The 23,189-nt window shown below is 31.7% G+C and overlaps 2 protein-coding genes across 2 annotated transcripts; both read left to right on the top strand.

The window, feature by feature from the left end:
* Positions 1-4,166: 4,166 nt before the first annotated feature.
* LOC114167894 (lysine histidine transporter-like 6) lies at positions 4,167-7,256 on the top strand. The gene is made up of 8 exons (XM_028052822.1): positions 4,167-4,504; positions 4,613-4,752; positions 4,861-5,244; positions 5,797-6,190; positions 6,267-6,372; positions 6,547-6,638; positions 6,746-6,814; positions 6,923-7,256. The coding sequence occupies exons 1-8, from the start codon at positions 4,469-4,471 to the stop codon at positions 7,019-7,021; spliced, it is 1,320 nt and encodes a 439-aa protein (XP_027908623.1). The 5' UTR covers positions 4,167-4,468; the 3' UTR covers positions 7,022-7,256.
* A 4,153-nt stretch (positions 7,257-11,409) lies between these two features.
* On the top strand, positions 11,410-14,785 carry LOC114169874 (ATP-dependent Clp protease adapter protein CLPS1, chloroplastic-like). The gene is made up of 3 exons (XM_028055247.1): positions 11,410-11,552; positions 13,623-13,773; positions 14,292-14,785. The coding sequence occupies exons 1-3, from the start codon at positions 11,498-11,500 to the stop codon at positions 14,551-14,553; spliced, it is 468 nt and encodes a 155-aa protein (XP_027911048.1). The 5' UTR covers positions 11,410-11,497; the 3' UTR covers positions 14,554-14,785.
* The last annotated feature ends 8,404 nt before the right edge of the window (positions 14,786-23,189 follow it).

The raw sequence follows: 23,189 nt of genomic DNA, 5'->3' as shown, positions 1-23,189 counted from the left end.
TTTATTAAATTTGAATTTCAAATTGATCTACATTTTAAAAATTTTTATTGGATATACTTTGTTTGAATCCATATTTTTAAATATGAAAAATCTGAAATATCAAATCAAAATTTTTAATCTACATTTTTAATTGGATCAGGCTGAAGATAAAGATGGACTGGTCCAAACTAAAAGTCAAGACGAGTTGGCCTGGTCGTAAGGTCGAACTAGGATGACTCTAGACGAAAGTTGAGTTGGGTCAGCCCAAGCTCAAGGACGAGGCGAGCCGACCCTGGCAGAAGCTCGACTGAAATGCGACCAAGTTAGGCCCGACCATATTCAGCCCAAACTAAAATTCGGTTGAGTTGTCTTGGCTGAATTCGATTGAGTTGTCTCGGCTGAATTCGGTTGAGTTGGCCCCAACCGAAATATAGCTGACTTCGGTCTAGTTAGCCTTGGCTGAAAAATGATCGAGTCAGCCTCGCCCAAAATTTGGTTAAGTCGACCATGATAGAGATTCAGATGAGTCGTGCTGACCGAATTCGGCCGAATTTGACCGAGTTGATCCGACTAAAATTTGGTCGAATCGAGCCTGATCGAAATTCAGCTGAATCGACACTGACTGGAATTCAACAAAATTCGGTGGAGTCGACCTCAATCGAAATTCAGCCAAATTCGTCCAAGGCTACTCTAATCGAAACTTGGCCAAGTCGGCACCAGTCGAATTCAGCTTAGTCTGCTACAGTCAAAACTCTGTTGAAACTCGGCCAAGTTGGCCCTGACCGAAATTCGACTGAGTTGGTCCCTGTCGAATTTAGCTCAGTTAGTCTTTGCCAAAATTCGATCAGTGAGTTGGTCCCTCGGATATCTAGGAATGGAACTTGTTAGTTGTCTTAAACCCTAGTTCATGAAGCGGGTTTACTTATTTAGGGATTCAAGGGATTGACTCTTAATAAGGAAATCTAGGCTCATTCAACTAAGGGATCAGGGCTTGAGTAAACTTGTGGGTTGACATTAGTAATTTAATGGAAAAGAGTTGAGTGTTTTATATGCTTGAGAGTGAAATCTGTAAAATCAAACCCCAACAATATTAATTCGTTGCATTTCTAGTCTTTTCCATATTCTAAGAGTTTTAAATATCTAAGTTCACTTTTTACTTGTTTTATGCAATATTTACTTTCATGCTTAAAAACTCAAATTATGAATTCATTCTTTAGTTTAAATTAGTTATTAATTGCATGATTAATTAGTATTACACGAATCTCTTAAAAAATGATATATCGATCTTACCGGTTACTATTTGCATAATCTTATACATTTATCGGAGTCTTAACAAAACACACCCAAAAGGATAAAGATCTAACCTAAACCATTCACATTCTCTCCCTTTCCATTAATATCAGTGGGGGTATAGTAGAAATTTTAGAAATATGGGTGCAGGAAGAAATGCCCCTCTATAATTAGGAATGATGGTTATGCTAAAAGGTTAGTTTTTTAGTATTGGTAGATTATTTTTTTGAAAATCAACTTTAAACATTAAAGTGTTTTCTACACGTACTTTTCCTTTTTTGGAACTGAAACCGAAAGCCCAAGTAATTGGATATCATCTGATCAAAGACACACAAATTGTTCTGAGAGGAAGAGTTTCATAGACTAGGAATAGGATCAAGTGATCTTCTGTGATTATCCCAATCCAATAAAAACAATTATATTAACTTGTATCTAAAAAGAATAAAATCAAATAAAAATATAAAAATAGTTATAAGAAATTAGAAAAATTATCATAATTACATAAAATAGCTATCAAACCTGTTTATTAACCTGTGTTACTAGAAAAAAAAATCATAATATGTGAGTAATAGTTTTTGGAAATTCCTCTTTTCGAAAGAAAGATAAAAAAACAAAGTTAAATCATAAAAAGGAACTTAGATGTGTGACAGATGTGATGTGAACGAATGGATCCTCCAACCAAACATCTGCATCACCAACTAATAAGACTCAATTACTTTAGCATATATTATTTTCAGTTTTATGAATAATATTCTTCGAATAATTAACATATGTTTCCAAAAATGATTCGTGATTAATTTAAGAACAAAAAGTAAAATATTTTTTACATGTTGGCGTAAATGAAGAATTTTGAAAACTATATCAAATATTTTTTACAAATAATTTTGATTAAGAAAGAAAGTCATATAGTTTTTTTATCTTATTTTTTATTGAAAATCTTATGAAAAAAAAATTTATTCAACGTGTCTTTGATAAAAAGTATCAATGTATGTGGTACGTATTTAATAAAAGTTATCAAAATATAAATAACGGCGACAACAATACAAATAACATGTTGTGAAGTAATTAAAAAAACATTTCAGCTTTAATACAGTAATGACTTTTAATTTGGGTGGAAAAGGAATGAAATTAAGCGATTGAAACTTCTTTAATTGGCTCACTTATTAAATTATTTATTGAAGTTCTCCTTAAAATATTTTCAATTTGTTAATTTGGAATTTAATAAATATTTGTATATCGAAAAAGAAGTAAAAATAAAAGAAATCCTGACATAAACTTTAATTGTAATTATAATTCTCAGTTTAGAGTTCCAATTTCCGAAATAAAGAAAACATATAAATTACTTTTATTATCATTTCTATCACTTTTTATATTTCCTGCTTTAAGTTATTTTTTTAAACGAGTTAAAATCATCATTTTGATCAAATTAATAATAACAACATTAATAAATCAAAAGTTAACTTCTCAACGAAAACGAATATTCAATAAAATATAATTTGTTATTTTAAACCATACAAGAAAAGATAACTTCTCAACGAAAGTAATCTTTAATATGAAAAATAAGTATCATGTATTAATATAGTAGCACTTGTCATTATAAATTTGATGAAACAAATTAGATTAACTTATTTGATGAAATAAGATTGAATTGGAAACAAAATTAGAGAAATCATCTTCTTTTAGTAGCAGCTCCAACAATGGAATCTCCACCAACTTTGCCTTAAACTTTAATCATTAACCAGAAATTAAAAAGCATTATTTTCTTTTCATAAAATTATTAGTCAAGATGGGTAATGATGAAATTTTGCATCCCTTTCACTCACCGGAAACATGTTTCCATCACTGGTCAATTCCAAAATTAAACAACATTTTAGAGGTCCTTAGCATCAGGGGAAAATGCACATTTCAATTTGATTATGTATCATCCACTAGGAAGGACCATTACATTGCACCTATATGTAATTCTCTACCAATTTTCTTAACCCACTAAAAAAAAATTAACAAGTTTGTGGCTGTCTCCTAACTGCACCAAAGAGTGATTAAATTATGTTCCTGATTCCAGGTGTTACCCTTTAGCAAAAGTAATCCATAAAAGAATACCCCGATGTTTTAATGCAGTAAAAGGTCAAACTTTTAAAGAAAACTCAAGTTCAAAATGTTATTATTTTTGTTACTTGTAACATATATAATTGTGATGTTAATGGTTTCATATCACTTAAAAGTCCAGATCTAAAACCTAAAACGATTCAAATATTTATTTCTTTTTATCGTGTATCTCTTGTGAGGTCAATAATGATTCTACGGTGAGTTTATGTTTACTTATTATTTTTTTAGAATGTTTTACATGATTTTTTTTAAAGTGTAAAAACAAAATGTGTATATAATTTAATTTAAAAATAAAACAATTTTTTAAAAATAATTTGAGGATGGAATATTTATATAATCCTTAATTTTAGGAAAATATATGATTTTTATGCTAATATTTGAGAAATTTATTTAAGGTGATCTTTCAATTTTTTTCCTTAATTTAGTTATCATTTTATTTAAAAGGAGTCTATATGATTTTTTTCACATGTGAGTAACTATGAATTTCTAACCTTTCAGACTTATCAATTCTACTCCTAGAATAAGAAAAGGAAAAAAAATTCTTTAACACTGTACCTATCATTTCACAACCTACTATAAGAGTAAAATATTCTAATAAAAGTGAATTTTTTGTATTCGTAATGAAAAAGATAGAGTAAAAGTAATCAAAGGTAATTTTTTAGGTGCCAAAACATGATGGTCTAAAAAAACTTAAGGGATGTATTGAGCGAAAAAACTTATTAAGCCAAAATATGTATCACTTGTACTATGAAAAAAGTTATAAACCAAGCATTTTGAACAGAGAGATTACGAAAGTTTCAATGATGTAGGTGGCCAGGAATTGAACTAGGTACACACAAAAATGGGTGTGAATTGATGTTAGTGGATTACCAAAACGGTTCCACAAATGCTCCTCCATAGTGACTATTGTTGACCACTGTAAAACCATGTACCGCAGAAGGTAGGGAGCATGATCTGTTCACCATTAATGCATAAACTTTGGAACAGTTTATATAGCATCAACCGCTTCACATCAAATTCAGACACATTTCACCACAAGTCCTAAACTCAAGAGGGTCCTCTATCTCTGCTCTAATTTTTCAACTGAGGCAAAATGGTCTCAGCTTCTTCTCCCCCTTCCAAGGAAATGGTACTAAACCGTTATCAACGTAGTTTACACAATGATTTCTGTCTAAACAACACTCTTCTGTTATATCAGTTTTTTTTTTCTTATTCATTGCATGATCCACACTTGTAGGAAGTTAAATCAGATCAGAAATGGGTGGAGAATGGTCCCTCTCGCAATGCCAAATGGTGGTACTCAACTTTTCACACTGTCACAGCCATGATTGGTGCTGGTGTTCTCAGCCTGCCCTATGCCATGGCATATCTAGGATGGTAAACTTCAACTTATGGCTTCAAGTCTTTGAAATGGCATAAAGGTGGCAACTTGAGCAAAATATATTGCGTAAAACTGAGTTTTTTCTTTTATGCTTATCTTTGAAGGGTGCCAGGGACCTTGATTCTGTTTCTAACTTGGTGCCTGACCTTAAACTCAATGTGGCAAATGATCCAACTCCACGAGTGTGTTCCGGGAACCCGGTTTGATCGTTACATTGATCTTGGGAGACATGCTTTTGGACCAAAGTTAGGACCGTGGATTGTGCTGCCCCAGCAACTGATTGTGCAAGTTGGGTGTAATATTGTGTATATGGTCACCGGAGGGAAGTGCCTCAAGAAGTTCATGGAGATTGCTTGCACCAATTGTACTCAACTCAAGCAATCTTGGTGGATTGTCATTTTTGGTGCCATCCATTTCCTCTTGTCTCAGCTTCCCAATTTCAACTCTGTTGCAGGAGTTTCTTTAGCAGCTGCAGTGATGTCACTGAGGTACTTCTTAATTTCCACATGTCTACGGGAGTTTCCATAATGGTCCCAAAATACAATTTAGTCATATCTTCGTGTTTGTGTCTATCCATATCTGTGGGTCTATGAGCTTCATAGGTATTATTGAGTGTTTATCTTTCTGATTACTATGAATGGATGTTCTGATGCAAGGATCTATTTTGGCCTTAATAAATGTTGGGACCATTGGAAAAGCCACCCATGTCTTCACTTTTCTGGCACTAGCTTTCCATCATGATCACTATCATTCAATATTTAGCAGATTTGGGGGTTACTGAGCTGGCTTGGCATTTTGCACACATGTAAGGAAGATTCCAGGGAAAAATATTGTTTGGATTCTTCCCAGGATGAGTTATCCATGTGAAAAATGGAAAGCATAAATATTTGACATGAAGCCTAAATATTTTGTAGAAAGATATCAGCAAATTTACCCTTTTGGCTATGCTTGTGAACAAGCAGAGCCACATGGTTGGATTAGTTGAAATAAAATAGTGTTTTGAAAAGCAGTAACTTACTCTTTCGGTGCTTTGATTGCAGCTATTCAACTATATCTTGGGTGGCATGTTTGGCCAGAGGCCGTGTAGACAACGTTAGCTATGCATACAAGGAAACCAGTTCTACGGACTTAATGTTCAGAATCTTCAATGCACTTGGTCAGATTTCATTTGCATTTGCTGGGCATGCAGTGACCCTTGAAATTCAGGCCACAATTCCTTCAACCCCTGAGAAGCCCTCAAAGATACCAATGTGGAGAGGTGCTATAGGTGCATATTTCATCAATGCTATATGCTATTTCCCACTGGCACTGGTAGGATATTGGACCTTTGGAAGAGATGTTGAGGACAATGTGCTTATGGAATTTGAAAAACCTGCATGGCTCATAGCCTCAGCTAACTTGATGGTCTTCATTCATGTTGTTGGTAGCTACCAGGTACAAACACAACACAACCATGTGCTTAAACTACTCTGGCGTATTACCTTATTAATGTCCAAACATTGGATTCCAGGTTTATGCTATGCCTGTTTTTGACTTGATCGAGAGGTTGATGGTCAAAAGACTGAACTTCCCTCCAGGATTATCTCTCAGACTTGTTGCTAGATCAGCTTTTGTTGGTGAGATTTTTAAAACCATCTACTTTTGGGTTTAAGAACATACGTATCTTCGAGTTCAGATTCATTACTAGATTTTTTTAATGTTTTTAATGTCATAATCTGTTGAACATTAAAACTCAAGAGAGAATCCAAAATCGTTATCTTCCACCTAAAACAATTTGTTAAATGTTACAGCTTTTACATTATTTGTTGGGGTCACATTCCCTTTCTTTGGTGATCTTCTTGGGTTCTTCGGTGGCTTTGGTTTTGCTCCTACTTCATACTTTGTAAGTCTCTCTTACCTTCTTATTTCCTCATCCTTATATCAAACTACCAAATTTACAAGAGTTAATTTAGAACATAGAAGATTAATGTTGGTGTGTCGGTTGTTCAGCTTCCTAGTGTGATGTGGCTAATCATCAAGAAACCAAAGAGATTTAGCATCAACTGGTTCATCAATTGGGTAATGATTAATTTATTTCAACATTTCTAAGAGAATGCAAAATTAGATTATCACAGTTCAGTGTTGTTTTCTTTTGGCACTGACCCTCTTTTTTTTTGTGCTTCTCAGGGTTCAATATATGTTGGAGTGTGCATTATGTTGGTATCTACTATTGGTGGCTTAAGGAATATTGTTGCTGATTCTTCTACTTATAAGTTTTACACCTAAAATATTTTGTTATTGAAAAAATATGTAAGCATAAGCAATTAATCTAGTTGATTAGACTGAAGTTGGTGATTATCCAATTTGTGGGGTGTGTGCTCCTTCAAGCAGCAAGCCTAGTGTTCTTTCTATAAATTAGTTTATTGTCTGATTGAGATGTTAACGTATTGATAGAACAGATAGATTTTAATATAGAATTTACAATATCTGAATAATAAAGTGAATTAAGACTTTATGTGTGCAATACTTTCTTTATGAGTTTAATTTCCCCATCAGAACCAAACATGATCCATGTAAATTTATCAAAATGATATAAAAGGCACATGCCAATTAAATTATATTTTTGTTTTCTAATAAACACTTTTGCGAGTTGGTTTAAAATAATTGTTTTCGTCAAAAAAAATCATTATTAAACAGACATTATAAGATTTGAACCCCCAAAGTAATTGGTTAAAAGATACATACTGTTACTTTTATAAATCAATACTTCGTACTTCTTCTACTAATTAAAGATTACAATTTAATTGTATTATGTACGATGTCTGATATACGCAGAAATAATTTATATATTTTATAAGAAGTTATTATCAACGTATCAAATAATCAGCAAACATTACTCAATAAAGTATTTAAGCCTAATCTTATAATAACGCGGTTACAAAGAACAAATCAGCAAATATTACTCAATTATATTATTTATGATGATTATATTGAGGGAGGATAGAAAACTTATATTAGGATATCTATGACGGGAACAAAATCAAATTTCAAGATTTGTTCTTACTATTTTCCTTTTTTTTGTTAAATCTACATTTTCAAATACTTTTACCAACTTGAATGTAGTATTTTTCTAAATGAACATGATTAAGTGTTTTTAAAGTAATAAAATTTAAAGTATGAATGTTATAATGGTAAGATACAAAGATTATAAAACATTTTATAAAAAAAGATATGCTTATGTTTTATCTAACCAGCAAAAAACTACATTTAACTGCACGCATTAAAGTAATTTCTCAAGCTAACATTGTAATTTACAAGGAAAATGATCGTTTAACAAAATCTTTTTTAACAAACTTTTGAGAAATTATCTATTTAGGTAAAAAAAGTTACTTCTTTATTTCATTTTAGTTAAAAAATAAAAAATTAATCTATTGTAATTTTATTTATGGAAACTTTGTCAAATTTATAAAAAAAATTGTCAAAACATAATTTTTTAATTGACAAACATTTATACACGTATATAGAGAAAATGTGTTATTATTTTCAGGTCCACCAAAAACTCTCACAAAGCTCAAGTTAATATAAGATTTCTTGAAAGACATGCTAAAACTACTTCATGACAAGAACATTCTAAACCTCCCTATGATAACTCTAGATGAATATTTGCTTTGTACCAACATATGCTCTTTCCTTATTTTGGATAAAAGATTTCTAACCAATGTGTAATAAGTCAAGCTAGTTATCAAAACGTTGTTTGAAAGGATATTAACATTTAATGTTGGATGTAATACATTTAATGTATCCCTATGTTTATGGGTGAATAGACATGTCGAAGTGAGTCGCAACGTGTGAGTCTACTCGACTTACCACAAGTTCGACCTGGATCGAGTTGAAAAAATAAAATTTTTGTGAGTTATGGATTAAAATGGGTTCAAAACTCACTTAATCCACAAGTTATATAGGTTCGAGCCTATTAAATCAGATACGTCTAATATATGCCAACTAAGAGGGAGTGTGAATTGATTCTGTCAGATTTTTATTGATTTAAAAGAATCTTGATTTATTTTCAATCTTTACAGACCCATTAATCAATTTTCAAGTTTTGTGTTAATGGATTAGTTCAACCAATTAGGAATAGCATAGGTGATGAAAGAAATAAGAGAACACAATGATTTTTATACTAGTTCGATTGAAAATGAATCTACACCCAGTCTTCTTCTAAGCAATCCATGCTTAGAAGGATTCTACTAAATCAATAGAGTTCCAAGAATTACAAGATCACCTATATAATTCAAGACCCTAAAGGCCTAAGAACTTTATCTACAAATCAAAAACTCCCCCTAAATGCATTGCCTCCACATAATTGCAGCTAGACCTTCACCCACACAGTGGATAACAATGAAAAGAAATGTAATTCAAAAAGAACAAGGAACGAATACACCTAATTGTTGTGCATATATGACAATTGATCCTAGTACCAAGCGTGACCTCCCAAGATAGGCTTCATCATCAATCTCCTTGAATACCCAGCAGAATAATCTCTCAAGAATGCAAGAACTTAGTGTTTCTCAATCTCTCATAAATTCGCTTTTTGATTTAGTGTTGTGTCTTTCAATCTGAGTTGAGATTTGTTTTAAAAAAGAATTTTGCTTATTAGATTAGTGGATTAGGGAATTTACCTAATCGATTATCATGGTTGAATTTTGACTGCATTAGTGCAATGCATTTTGATAATCCATTAGTTAAATAGCTAATCCATTCATATGGTCTACATTGCACATATTCAAGAATTTGATAGTTGATCTATTCAGTTCAAGCTTGGCTTACATTTAATCGTAGGTATAGATCACCTACCCAAATGAAAATTTGAAGACTAGGCCTAAAACAATGGTACATGGTGTTTGCATGACTTTGGACATCATCAAAACTAGCTTCGTTTGATTAAGCAATGTCCCCCTTTCAACAAAGTCGGGTTATAGTGAGTTGACCCATAAACCCACTTAAATTTAAAAAAAAAGTTAATAAAAGTAATTAATTTAATAACTAGTTTTAGTAACTTGAAAACTCAAATCCCTAATTTTACTTTCTTCTCTTCTTCGCTTGCTTTATTTGTTGTACACAAACAGAATACCCCCCAAGTTACACGGCTTGGAGGCTGATGGGATTACCCAATCAAAAGAGCTCACCTTGAACACGGCCTAATCGAGTACATATCGACCTTATAGGACGACATGTATGTGGATTGGCCGACTCGCCAAGTCAATATAATAACCCCAAATGAGGTAAACCCAAGGTGAAGTATCTTATTGTAATTAGCAGGTAGTTAAGTCAACTAAACCAAAACCCCACCAGGTAAGGCCATCAACCCTTGTATAAAAGACACATTTTACAAAGTACATGATTACATTTTGACTTTGACATCTGACTCCCATATCTCGAACTAACTTTAGCATCAAAGTGTCTTTTGTAGGCACTTCCCCTTATAATTGGCATTATCATGTTTTTATTCTATTTATTTTCATGTTTAATTGTTATTTTATTTTTGGATTTTATATGATAATTTAGGTTTTATTCAATAAAAGTGGAAAAGATAAATGATGGGGATATATTTTGCAAATAAGTGGAAAACATAAAGATTTGGGAAGATTATCAATAGAATGAGTAGAATATTGAATTATCAACAATATGGATTATCTATAAAGTTGGTTACTCAAGCTCTAGTCAGAAGAATTGAAGATAATTCAAAAATATGGAGTTCCATAAGATGAAAAAGATAAATCCATGAGGAAATTCCAGTACAAAATCAAGTACAAAGTTGTAGGCCCAAATCATATTCGAGCAATTCGCCTAACGAAGAACAGTTTGCTTAGCGAATCATGTTGTTTTTGCCCAGCGAGTCCGTTCGCCTAGCGAACTACCAAAGTTGAAAAATCTATAAATTAAGGGTCTAACAAGGTCAAAAACACACTGGGAGAGAAAGAAACTTGATATCTCACTTGAAGGTAGAATGACATTCTCAAGGATGAAGGCATCCAATTTTAACATCATTTTTATGTTCTAAGAGTAGTTAACTCCCTCATTCATAGAGGTTGGGTGTAATGTTTTCTTAATTGTCTATGAATTCTTCATTCAATATAATCCTTTTCCATAATATCTTATGTTTTAGTATATGAATTTTTATCCTTTTCCATAATTTTTCACTTCATTCATTATAATTTACTTCATTTTGACTACAATTATCATTATTGTCGATCATCATTCATAAATTTATCACAAACATATCTCCAATTTTCCAATATTTTCTCTTCAAATCTATCTTTTTAAACTCCATAAACTTCTCTTCTAATTCAAACAAAACCTATTTTTCCTTCAACCTACCATTTTATTGAGGTGTTTTTATTAACATTCACATATCATAAGGTTGAAATCCACCTAATTGAAACAATGTTTTGACTAAATTCTACTTTCTTTTTTTTTTTTTCATGATAAATGTAAATGTAAGGAATTCCTAAATTCTACCTTTTTTTTTTTTTTTTCCGTTAACAACTAATCTTCCAATTTTTTTTTCTCTGTGGGAACGAGTGCCAAAGATCGCCTTTGATATACACGTGTCATTTTCTCGGTCCACCAATATTCAATCCTAATTTTTCCATTTTTCTTTCTTGATCCTCCTCTTTATTTATTGCAATGAGAAAACCAACAAAACCCAAAGAAAAAAGAAACGAAAAATCAAGAACTCCAACAAGGAAGAAGTAGAGCAAAATGAAGAGTGCGATTTGCGGGAGAATTCTCTCTCCCAACCATGTCTTCAAACCAGGTTCATCTTCTTTCTTCTCTCTGATTTCGATTTCCTTGGCACTTCGACCCTGTGGTTTCTTCAACTTTCTGATGTGTATTGTTTTCTTTCTTTCCAAAATATTTTGAGTGTTCTTGAGTTTCTGTTGCTCAAGGGAATTGGGGTTTGGTTATTATTTTGTGGGATTTTCATTTTCTTCTTTTCCTTACAAAAGAAACATCTTTTTGCTTGTTGAATATGTTCGCTAGTGTGAATGTTTTAGTAATTGGAAGTAGTTCTGAAGCTGGAATTCTTTGATAAAGGGATAGAGTTCAATCTTTGGGAATTGGGTTTAGCATAGCGTGATTGATTTTCATACCTGTTCTTCCCTTGCTAGAATTACGATTGTGCTTACTTTATCCAAGACTCTTGGTTAAACAGAGTAAAAACTTCTGTGCAAGATTGGTTTTGACTTCCCCTGATGCACTGAACGTGACCCGTGTGATTGTCTTAACAGTTGCACCTGCTAGAGTGGAAATTATCATTGCTTCTCTTTATTGTACTGAGGGAACTAAAATGTAGTCCCAGATGAGTGTGTTCCTATGTAGTCTAAAAAATTAGGAATATCTATGAAAAGAAAATTGATGTGTAATCATCAAGTTGATGTTATTCTCATAAGTGCGAGTGCCTTAGGTTGAGGTTTCACTTAGATAAACTCTTCCAAGCAAAAGAGTAATGTTATTGTTATGGTTCACGTAAATTGATTGACATTGGGGTTTCGTAATTTTCTTTTTTGGGTATGATGTTTTTATCCTTACATTTGCAATGATGAAGTAATGGACAGTAATGGCGTTTTTTTGTGATAGATCTTGTGGATGATTGTTCAATCTTTATGTTTAATATTTTACTGTTGCGTGCTTCTTTTTTATAGAACAGAGGAATGACTATAACACCCTTAGGTGGTTTGTTCACCTTTATAAAGCTCAATTATTCAGCCAGGTTATGATTATATGAAGGATTAGTGACAATGTTATCCAGTAGGACTAAAGATTTGTAACCTTGTGTTTTTGTCAATCGCAACTTGGAAGAAGAACATATCATTAGAAGATAGTAAACATCATTACTTAAATTTGAGTCTTGGACATGTGAGTTCAAAGAGAAAGTGACATTGATCAAATAGTGGATTAGGTAGGGATTGAATTCTTTGAAAATTATGTAATGTTATTGAACTAGCCCTGCTTATTCAACACTGGTGTTATCATGTTTGGTTTCAATTTTCTCCCTCCCATCTAATATGTATTGATCATTGTCTAAGGGAAAAATAAAAACACCCTCACTAAATATTAGTAGTAGTCACCATGAACTACTTTTAGTGACTAACATCATTTTGTTTGTTAGTTTAACAAATTTTGTTTATCATGCAATAATCATGTTTTACTTACATAATTCATTCATGTTGATTTTCACATATTTTTAGGTGTGAAGTATAAAATAGTTCCTGAAACATTGGTCTTTTTATAAATTCCTATCTCATGATATGTTTTTAGTGATAAGTTGATTAATAGGAATTGTTAAATCTGCCTACAAGCTTTGTAAGATTTTGGTGTAATGTTGAACTCAGACGTTCAATTGTCCACCATGCTGACTACCGTTCTTGCCAATCAAATACTTTCAGCTCATATGCAGTTAACATATAAATTCTTAGATCCGGATGAAATTTTTCTTTGGTACATTTTGCAAAATTGGAGAGAATAGTTGAAAGATTTCAAAGTTCATGGGTGTATGCCTTCACTTTTTCTCAGAGTCTTTGTTTTCATTTCTTTTTCTAAGTTCAATGCTTATGTGTACTGTGTTTCCCTCTCCATGTGTATGGAAGATCATGTACATTTTCTTATCTAAACATATTTTGATATTTTGTGATGCCTTCAGAATCTATGCCTGATAAATTATTTAAGTCTGGACAGCTTTTTGTTTTCTTTCTAAACCATACTATATCTCATTTGTTTCGCTATCTACTTTGTGATTGAAATTTTTAGCATCCATGAAACAATGTTGTATCTTATTTATATGGTTAAGTGCTTCAACTGTACATATTGAAGATTTGCATTACAGGGGAGGCACCTTCGTTTTGTAAAGGACCATACTCCAATATTTGTGTACCCGTGGCCGTATTGGTAACAGGAGCTGGTAAAGGAGCAGGGTTGCTTGAAAAGCCAGTTATTGAGAAAGTCACCCCTGGCCGTGAGTCTGAATTTGATTTGAAGTAAGCAGAAGTTTTGTATACTTCAAATTAAGATTTTATAGTTGGACAAATTTTGTTTAGCAACTTAGTTTTTCTGCATCTGCTAATAAGGAAATTTTCATTTCAATGAGTGAAAATATAAATCATTTTATATTTGAAGTGATTTTATCAATAAACAATGGGAAAGTGGAGGTATTTAGTAGTAGCGGATTCATTTTTCAAAGGTGTTATGTTGTCATTTTCATTAAAAGCCAGCCTAAAACAGGTGAAAGATCTTGTGTAAGAACAATGGTAATAGATTTGCAGATTTGCATCAAATTAGTATTTCTCATTTTGAAATATGAAATATGTTTATGCCTTAACCTGCTCCCTAACAAAAAGGAACTTAGCAACCCATTATAGTGCCCTAGATGCTGAGTTGTTCATTCATGCTTTTTGCTGAATTTTCTGTGATATCATGTATGGACATGTAACTATCTCATTCCTTGCAGAATAAAATGTAAGAACATATTTGATTCTGGTTTTTCTAAGATGTGCAGGAAATCACGGAAAACAGCACCACCATATCGTGTAATATTGCACAATGACAACTTTAATAAACGGGAATATGTTGTTCAAGTACTGATGAAGGTCATCCCTGGAATGACCCTTGATAATGCAGTTAACATCATGCAAGAAGCGCACTACAATGGATTGTCAGTAGTGATTATCTGTGCACAATCTGATGCTGAAGATCATTGCATGCAGCTGAGAGGCAATGGGTTGCTCAGTTCCATTGAACCTGCAGATGGTGGCTGCTGATGAACAGTTTCACTTTAAATTTCCCTGAGTTTGATGCTATTGAAAGGTTAGATGGAACTATTAGCAGATGTACATAAGTTCCCATGTTGAAGGCTTAGAGAAACCAGAAAAAAAAAAAAAAAAAAGACATCTTTTGTAAAACATGGCCTCATGATTAAATGACCGAACCTATGATTAAGACATGTGATAGTTGTGATTTTGAATAAAGATTTGCACAACATATGAAAACTAATAGCTGATGAATGATTGGTGTATATCTGGAAAACATAGATTTAGATCCTCTAATGTTAGCTTTTTGTTTAACACAACCTTGTCATGTTACTTGCTCTAATAATAAGATCTAAATATGTTGTTTAGAGGAATCAATAAAATAATTCAAAAACCTTGGTGTCTTTTACAATCATGGGTTTTAAAGTGATACTGTAGTATATCCCTTGATGTAGGACTATACTATTTTTGCGAAGTTACTTATTTGACTATGATTGATAATCATGCTACAAGTTGTGCTCATAATTTTAATGATTCAAACATAACCTCAATTAATATCCTTCAGGCCCTGTCAGAAAATTAAATTGTTCTATTCTCTTAAGAAAGAAACTATCATTTCTTCTCTAGTGGACAGTAATGTATGTAAGGTCTGTTGCTAGTTAATGTTTATCAAACATGTTTTTCTAATTAAAAATTAAGCTTTTCTTGCTCAACACGAATGAAGTGGTAATAGTCTGCTAAGAGTTGAAATTTAAAGTTTAAATTACTTTTTCAGTTCCTTTATTTATGGTTGGATTAGTATTTTTCTTCCTTTGCTTATTTATGAACTTCAATTTAGTTAATTTATTTTTATATGGTTCAGTTTGATTCATTTCTTTTCTGTAATTAAGCTACTCTTATAATTTCAGACCATTTAAAAATATAGATAAAGTTGAAATTCATGAATAATTTTTATATATTACAACCTTTTTTAAAAATATAAAAAATTTAAATTTTCACCAGCGGTGTTCAATTTAGCGGTTTTCATTAATATTTTTTTTTAAACAATATGAAATATATACTTTTTTATTTATAATATACTTATTAATACTAATAACAGTAAAAATATTATAAAATGAAAATGATTAACTAATTATATTAGTAAGTATACGAATAGTTATTATCCTTTAAGTATAATTATTTCATTAATATTAATTTAATACAATATACTCATTAATATGATGTAGCTATTTAGTATAACATCAAATAAATATTAATACAATTTTATTTACGTTTTTGAACAATTATCATGTAATTATATAATTTAATTAAAATATTTATATATATCTAAGAAGAAATATGCTCTCTAGGAAAGTTAAAGGCTGAATGTTGCTTCCAAAATAGATATTAAAAATGCTTTTGACACCCTTAATTAGAATTTTTGCTGAAGGTTTTGGAAAAAATTGATTTTCATAATATTTTCATTAATTGATTTGATTTTTAAATCTGCAATGCTTTGTTTCAAATGCAATGGCAATGTTGGTTATTTTTAGTGTAGTAGAGGTGTTAGACAGGGAATCCTTTATCTTCTGTGTTGTTTTATTTTCCTGAAGAAGTCTTGAGTAGTGATATTTCTTCTTTGGTTAATCATCACAAAATTCTACCAATTGCTAGTTCGAAAGGATGTACGTTTCCTTCTCATGTTTTGTATGCAAATGATTTATTTGTCTTTCGTAAAGCTGATAGAAAATCTTAATGCAATTTCTTAACTTATATGTCTCTATTCTGGTCGACTCCTCTTCTATGTTTATCACACCAATTAAATTTGTTTTACTTTGAGACGGAAGTTCAATTCCTTTTATTTATTTTGGTGTTCCCATTTTTTTTTCTCCTAGTGTCTATTTTTGCAATCGTTAGCAGATAAAGTGAAATCCAAATTAGTCTCTTGAAAAGAAAAAAGTTCTAAGTACAGTAGAAAGGATATGGTTGTTAATTTTGTTATTTCAGATTTTCTTTTATACGATTTTTTCAAGTTTACAAATCACCTATTAGCTTATTTAGAGAGATTGATAAATGGGTGAAGAATTTCATTTGGACTAGAGATATTGTATGTATGGACTAGTGACGGTAAATTAGTCCAAAGTTTGCTCTCCTAAAACTATGGTGGCAATCTGGGCGACCAAACCTTTTTAGTTCGTTCCACAATTGGCTCACAAAATGTCGGTCGAGTTAGTCTATTCTACTTTACAAATGTGGGCTCAATTTGCTAACTCACCCTGCATAAATCTTAGTCTACATCACAACCCGCTTTAGTCATGAAGTTGCACCTTCTTGCAGTTAAGGATGTCAACTGGGCGAGTAGGGTACCGATAGTGGCTCTCCCGTATGCTACCTGCTGGATAAATATTTGCTCCGTACCCATATCCATATTCGTGCGGTTATTCGTTATGCGGATACCTACATATTTTTTTAATATCCACGGATATCCACAGGTACCCGTAGGTATTTACAAAAAAAAACTTTAATATTTAACAATATATTTTAACAATAAATTGAAATAAAAATACAATGCATAACATTTATAAATTTCAACCAAAAGTGCAAATAACTCATTTAAATAGTGTTGAATGACAGTTTACAAAGAAATTGAGATGTTTTAAAACTAATTGATAAAAAATAACTCATTTAATTTTAATGTGTTAATGTTTTAATCATGTTTTTTTTTAATTTTTTTAATTTAAATTAAAATATAGCAGGTACGGATATCCACGGGTACAAATACTATGATCCCTGTACCCGCCCCGTTAATATGCGGGTATAAAAAAATATCTGTACCCGTTACCTATGGGTATCCATTTACAATATTCATTTCCTACTCGTTGTGAGTTTTATCAGTTAATATCCGTGGGTACAGATTTTTTTGACATCCCTACTAGAGTGCGCCATAATAATAGAGCATGCACCAGTGGAAACACAAGATCATGCAACTTAATTTTTTTCTTGCATGAGTTATCCAAACTTATATGAACTCAAAATCCTTATTTTCATTTGGATGATATTCAAAATAATTAGAGATTTATGATCTAGTTGGAATTTAGCTAAGAATGTGATGTGAAAATGATTTTGACACCAATCATAGTCAAAACAAAAGACAATTATTGTTAATTAATGAACTAGTTAATTAAATTGTAAGTGACATATAAGAATTAGACAAATTTAAAAAATAAAAAAGAATACCTTCCAGTAGGGCACTCACCATTTTAGTGACGAAAGTGATTTTGATAACAACAATCATCTAAACAAATGGCCACCACACTCCCTAAACAAAGGAAGAGAACTCCACACAAGCAGAAGTGGCACCACCAACAGATTGGAAAAACAACATAATAGTGAAATTTACAGTGCCAACAAACGGGAAATACACCTCCCTAAAGCGAAACTACATTGCCGATAAACCACAATGCAATGACACGAGTGAGAACAAACCAAAAATATCACAAGATCCCTATCGTCGCCAGTTAGGATGGAACACGAAAATCCTTGTCGTTGCAAGTGAGGATGGAACAAACACTCACATGAGAGTAGTTGTTGCTCACAAGAGAATAGTTATTGCACACACTCAAATATCAGTTTAGGGATTGCATTTATATCTAACAAAATAAAGAGCATGTGGGCTGCGGACTGACCCACCCCAACTCGTGTTGCGGGTAATGCTGGCCGAATCTTTGTGGGCTACCGGGTTTAAATACTCAGCCAGCTCGAATTTGTAGTGTGGGTTAGTGGGCTAGCCTGTGTTGCTCACACCGCTTAGCCACCATTACCTAAAGATGAGGGAGGATTACAATTATTAATTTAAAGGCTGGAAAATATAGTCTATCTCTTACGATTAGCTTGGGAGTTTTCTTATAGTAATAGGCCTTGGTCTTTGTCAATGCAATGTAGATTTCTAAAGCCAAAACATCAAATAATCTCTTACTTTCAACATTAATTTGTTTGGTATGAAAAATACTTCTTGAATTGTTCGAAATAGGGATAGGATAAATTTTTGGAATGAATTGTGGTGTTATTGGTATTCCATTTGGTGATAAGTTGTCTCTAGTTTCAAAATTTTCACAAGTTGCCTTTTTTTTACATGATAATGTCAAATTACAAAATATGCAAAATTTGATACTCACTCTTGAGGATGATAGTCCAAATTGGATGTTTAAATAAACTAGAATGTTAACCCTTAAAGTTGCTAGAAAGTTTTTTGTTGCATACCTTGTTGTTAAAGTCTAGGGAAAATTAATTTGGTCTATTCCATTACTCCAACAAAACATTAGTTTTATGGAAAGTCATGGTAGAATTGTTGTTGGTACTGAAATTCCATGAAGAGGTATCATTTTTTGCTCCATGTGTTCTTTATGCAGAGGAAATGAGGAATTTATTCAACACATTTTCTTTGAATGTACTACAACAGTTTACTTGTCGTCTTGGTGGAAGGGAATTTTCATTGAGTTCAGTTATATGTCTATTGATTCCATTTTATCATTGATTACATCACCTATGAGTCTTTTTGTTGAAAAATATTAGACTTGTAGCTGTGATTTACACAATTTAGGTGATTTGGAAGATGAAAAATTATGTTAGGTTCCAAGAAAATGTCAATATAGTTAGTTGTCCAAACCATTAAAGGAATATTTGGTTGATTGGTAATGCTTCCACAAAAATAACAAGCAATGATATTAGTAGTTTTCCAAGTTTTTAGGAATTCAAATTTCTTTTTATGCAAAACTAATGGGGGTAGTTTTGGCCATTGATCATGCTTGGTTTGTTGGATATTCACGGGTTTGGTTAGAGAGTGACTCTTCTTTGATATGCGAGACGTTTTCTTCGGTACAATTTGTTCCTTGGACTCTTACAGGTAGATGGAGGAAATGCATGAATTTATGTCATGATATGAAAATTAAGTGTGCTCATATTTTTAGATAAGAGAATCATTGTATGGATATATTGGTTGCAATTGGTTTTGAATATAAAATAACTTATAAAAGGTACTATTCTATGTCATCTAGAATTTCTCTTGATTATTTTTAATAGGCACCAATTAGCTACATTTAGAGTTGTTTAATTTTTCTTTGGAGGTTTTTCTTGTATTTTTTCTATATGGGTTTGGTTTGTCCCCCTATTTTTTATTTATTTTTATTAATAAATTTAAATAGGGGTGACAATGTGGGCTTGGGCCGACGACCAACCCTCGGGCTTGTAAAAAAAATGTGGATAGGGCGACATATTGAGCTTGTTGGCCCGAAAAAGCCTGACCCGCATAATTCGCAGCCTGCGCGGGCCAAAGGCAGGGCGGGATAAGTTGGTCCACGACCCGTAGAAAAAAACTTCCACTTGTGTATGTTGGTTAATTTCCTTATGTATTTCTGCATGGACATTTCAAATTCTTGTATGAGTGGAAAAGACAAGTATTATATGTTTATGAATGTACTAAAATTTGAATAATTCATCATGCATCTCAAAGTACAAATATGGATATGATGAAAATGTTAGATTATCAATTTATCCTTCAACTTCCTAAAGTCTTTGTTTAATTTTGTGAACTTGTTAAAATTTTCTAATTTGTTAAAGTTTTATCACAATAATTTAAAAAAGAAAAAACAGGTTGGTCTACGGGTCTGCACATATGCGGGGCAAGCTAAACTTTTATGCTTGCATTTTTAATGCGGGGTAGGCCAAGCCAACCCGCGTTGTCACCCCTAAATTAATGATGTAAGGAGTCATGTGTAACATGATTTGAAACAAGAAAAACTAACCATGTACATGAGTTCTACTTATTGTTTGAAAAAGATGAAAGACGAAGAAACTCTAATTGCTCTTGATTGACACCACGATCAACATAAATCGATGAGAAAAGAAACATCTACCATTATGAATTAAAAGGCAAAATGTATGGATAAAAATGTCTGATGAACAACTAAGATAGAATTCTCGTTTCAAGAAAATGATTCTAATTCCACAATGAGCAATTTTGAACACAAAAAGTCTACAAAAATATTTATATACTATGGACTTTATAGTCATGAGCCCAAATAGTAGTGAGGTTCATCCAACAAGCTTCTTACAACTAGAGTAGAAAATCTATAATTACTAGAAAAACAAAATTATATATAATGCCCAACATAAATAAATACGAAAAAAAAAACAATTATAAGGCTCGATAAAATCCCACAACAAGAAAATTACATAAAAATACAAAAAAAAATAAAATCATATTTTAGTTCCAAGTCTACTTCATATTAAGAATCTCTATATAAGTTCTAGTACTTAATACACCATTTCAAACTATTAATACTAAATTGAAAAATACATAAAACAATGTCAAAATAAATATTTTATTTGCAAGCACATAAAAAGGAAGAACATCCTAGGAAGCAACAGGTATACAGAAGAAATGTCCATTAACATTCATAAATTAAATGAAAAGCAAGAGGACAAATTAAAAATCTAATTGTTTATCTCTATTCTAGCAAAATTTGAAACAATGCCTAAGCTAGAAACATTTAATGATGCACATTTTTCTATAATGATGGTGTACATCTATATTTATAAATATGGAAACATTTAACATCCACCCTATTATTTAAGAATAGTGGAGAGTGGGTATTGTAGAGTGAAATGGAAAAAAATAGGATTTCTTCCTCTAAGTGAGCCTCAATCCCAATTTCAAACTTCTTGTATTCACTCTAAGAGTGAGACTCACTATCTCAAATGGAACAATTTCCAATATTTTTTCTTCTTTTTTTTTCCTTTCTTCTCCAAATTGCTTTTACCATTGCTCCTTGATATGAAAGTTTTTCCTAGGCAATAAAACAAAAAGAGAAAAATTATTTTTTTTTCATTGAAAAGTTATAATCATTATTTAAATAAAAAGAGTTCAAAGTTTTGCGGTCCCTCTTGAAGGATATTTTTTTTTTCAATTATGCTTGTGGAGTTGTTACTAGAGACTCTTTCTATTTTGGATTTCTCTAACATTTTTCTTTATTCTTTGTCTTTTCTTTCTTTCCCCTTTTTCTTTATTTTTTTTCTTCTCTCTTTCTTTTTCTTTTCCTTTCTCATCTATTTTTCTATTTAACTTTTTCAGTTGTTTTGTTCTCTCCATCTTCTCTAGTTTTTGCAATTTCTTTTTTTTTTCCTATCTTTTTCAACTATTTACAATTATGTAGGTCTTGATCAATCACCGACATTTGGAGCATCTATAAAACTTGTTTTGATTTTTCTTTATGCTTGTGCTCCTTTCTACGATAATATATTTTGTTGTTCAACTTTATTATTCTTGAAACAATTGTTCTTCTAAAGTCAAACCAATGCCTAAATTGAAAGCTAGAAAAGCAAGAATTAATACAAAACAAAAGAAACAATTAGCACAAGTAATATAGAAAAATAAGATGGACCTTACAACTCACAATGTTTCCAATCAATTCACTTGTGTGTATCACTTTTGAAAGGTTATACACTTTTTTTCAAATTCCTATTTAGTTCTTAAAAAAAAAAAATCTTCAATCAATCCATTTACATTCAAAATGAAAGATGTAATAAATCTAAGCTTAATTAAGAAGATAAACAAAAATGAAAACTATGAGACAAAAAACAATAGAATTTAGACAAACTAAAAAGCACAAAATCAAGAAATAAGTTAAACTAATAAGAGGAAAAATATAAAAAACTAGGAATGTGACAAAAAAAAATCACTTTAAAAGATTTGTTTAGATCGCTTTAAAATCACAATAACAATCTAAAAATAATTTATATTAAAATATAAAACAATGTAATCTAAACAATTAAGAAAATTCAATCTCCAACAAGTAAAATTTCCCCCACAATTCAACTAAATACTAAGTCTCAAAACTAAAGAGGAAAGAAAATAAGAACTAAAAAAAATCAATACTCAAATAAAAATAAGCTAAACAAATGACAAAATAACAAGAATAAAGAAACCTTGCACCAAAGATTATTATCTGAACCAAAATAACACTAGACCAAAACACCAACCAATAGTACTAAACCAACAAACCGACCACTTATACACTGCACTTCAATTCAATTAGAATTAGATGCAAATATACTTCATGTAACGTCCCATTTAAATAATAACATAATTAAATGAAACATCACACAATATAATATAAAGAGCAAAGTTACAGAGTATTAATGGCACATCACGATGTCATTAACAAGACAAAACAATAGTGATGAAGATGTGACCACCTCATCAAGTTCCAAGGAGGCCAACTCTAGGAGGATCACTAGGAGCATGACAAAAGGGAAGACATTATCCTCTCTATCTTTATTTTGCATTTCTTTAATTTCAATTTCTTGAAGTTGGTTGTGGTTGACTATTTTGAGTTGACTTGTTGACCTTGACTTAAGGGTGGACTTGTTGACCCAAGATTAGCTTAACCTTAAACCAACATGCTAATAAATTCCTTAATTTGCTATTTGTAGGAATAAGAAAGGAGGAGGACCACATGAGAGACACTTGGCGTCCTAAGGAAGAGAGATAAGGAACAAGACTTTCTAGAAGCATCTAGAAAGGGGAGGCCCACATGCCTTGGACAACAAGTCTTCTAGAATGTTCTAGAACCCTCCTTTGGGAGCCTTGGCCATGAAGACTTGCCACCTAG

This window comes from Vigna unguiculata, chromosome 2 (assembly GCF_004118075.2).
Source record: "Vigna unguiculata cultivar IT97K-499-35 chromosome 2, ASM411807v1, whole genome shotgun sequence".
Lineage (NCBI taxonomy): Eukaryota > Viridiplantae > Streptophyta > Magnoliopsida > Fabales > Fabaceae > Vigna > Vigna unguiculata.
Note: the sequence above shows the minus strand (reverse complement) of the source record. Positions and strands in the feature narration are given on the sequence as shown.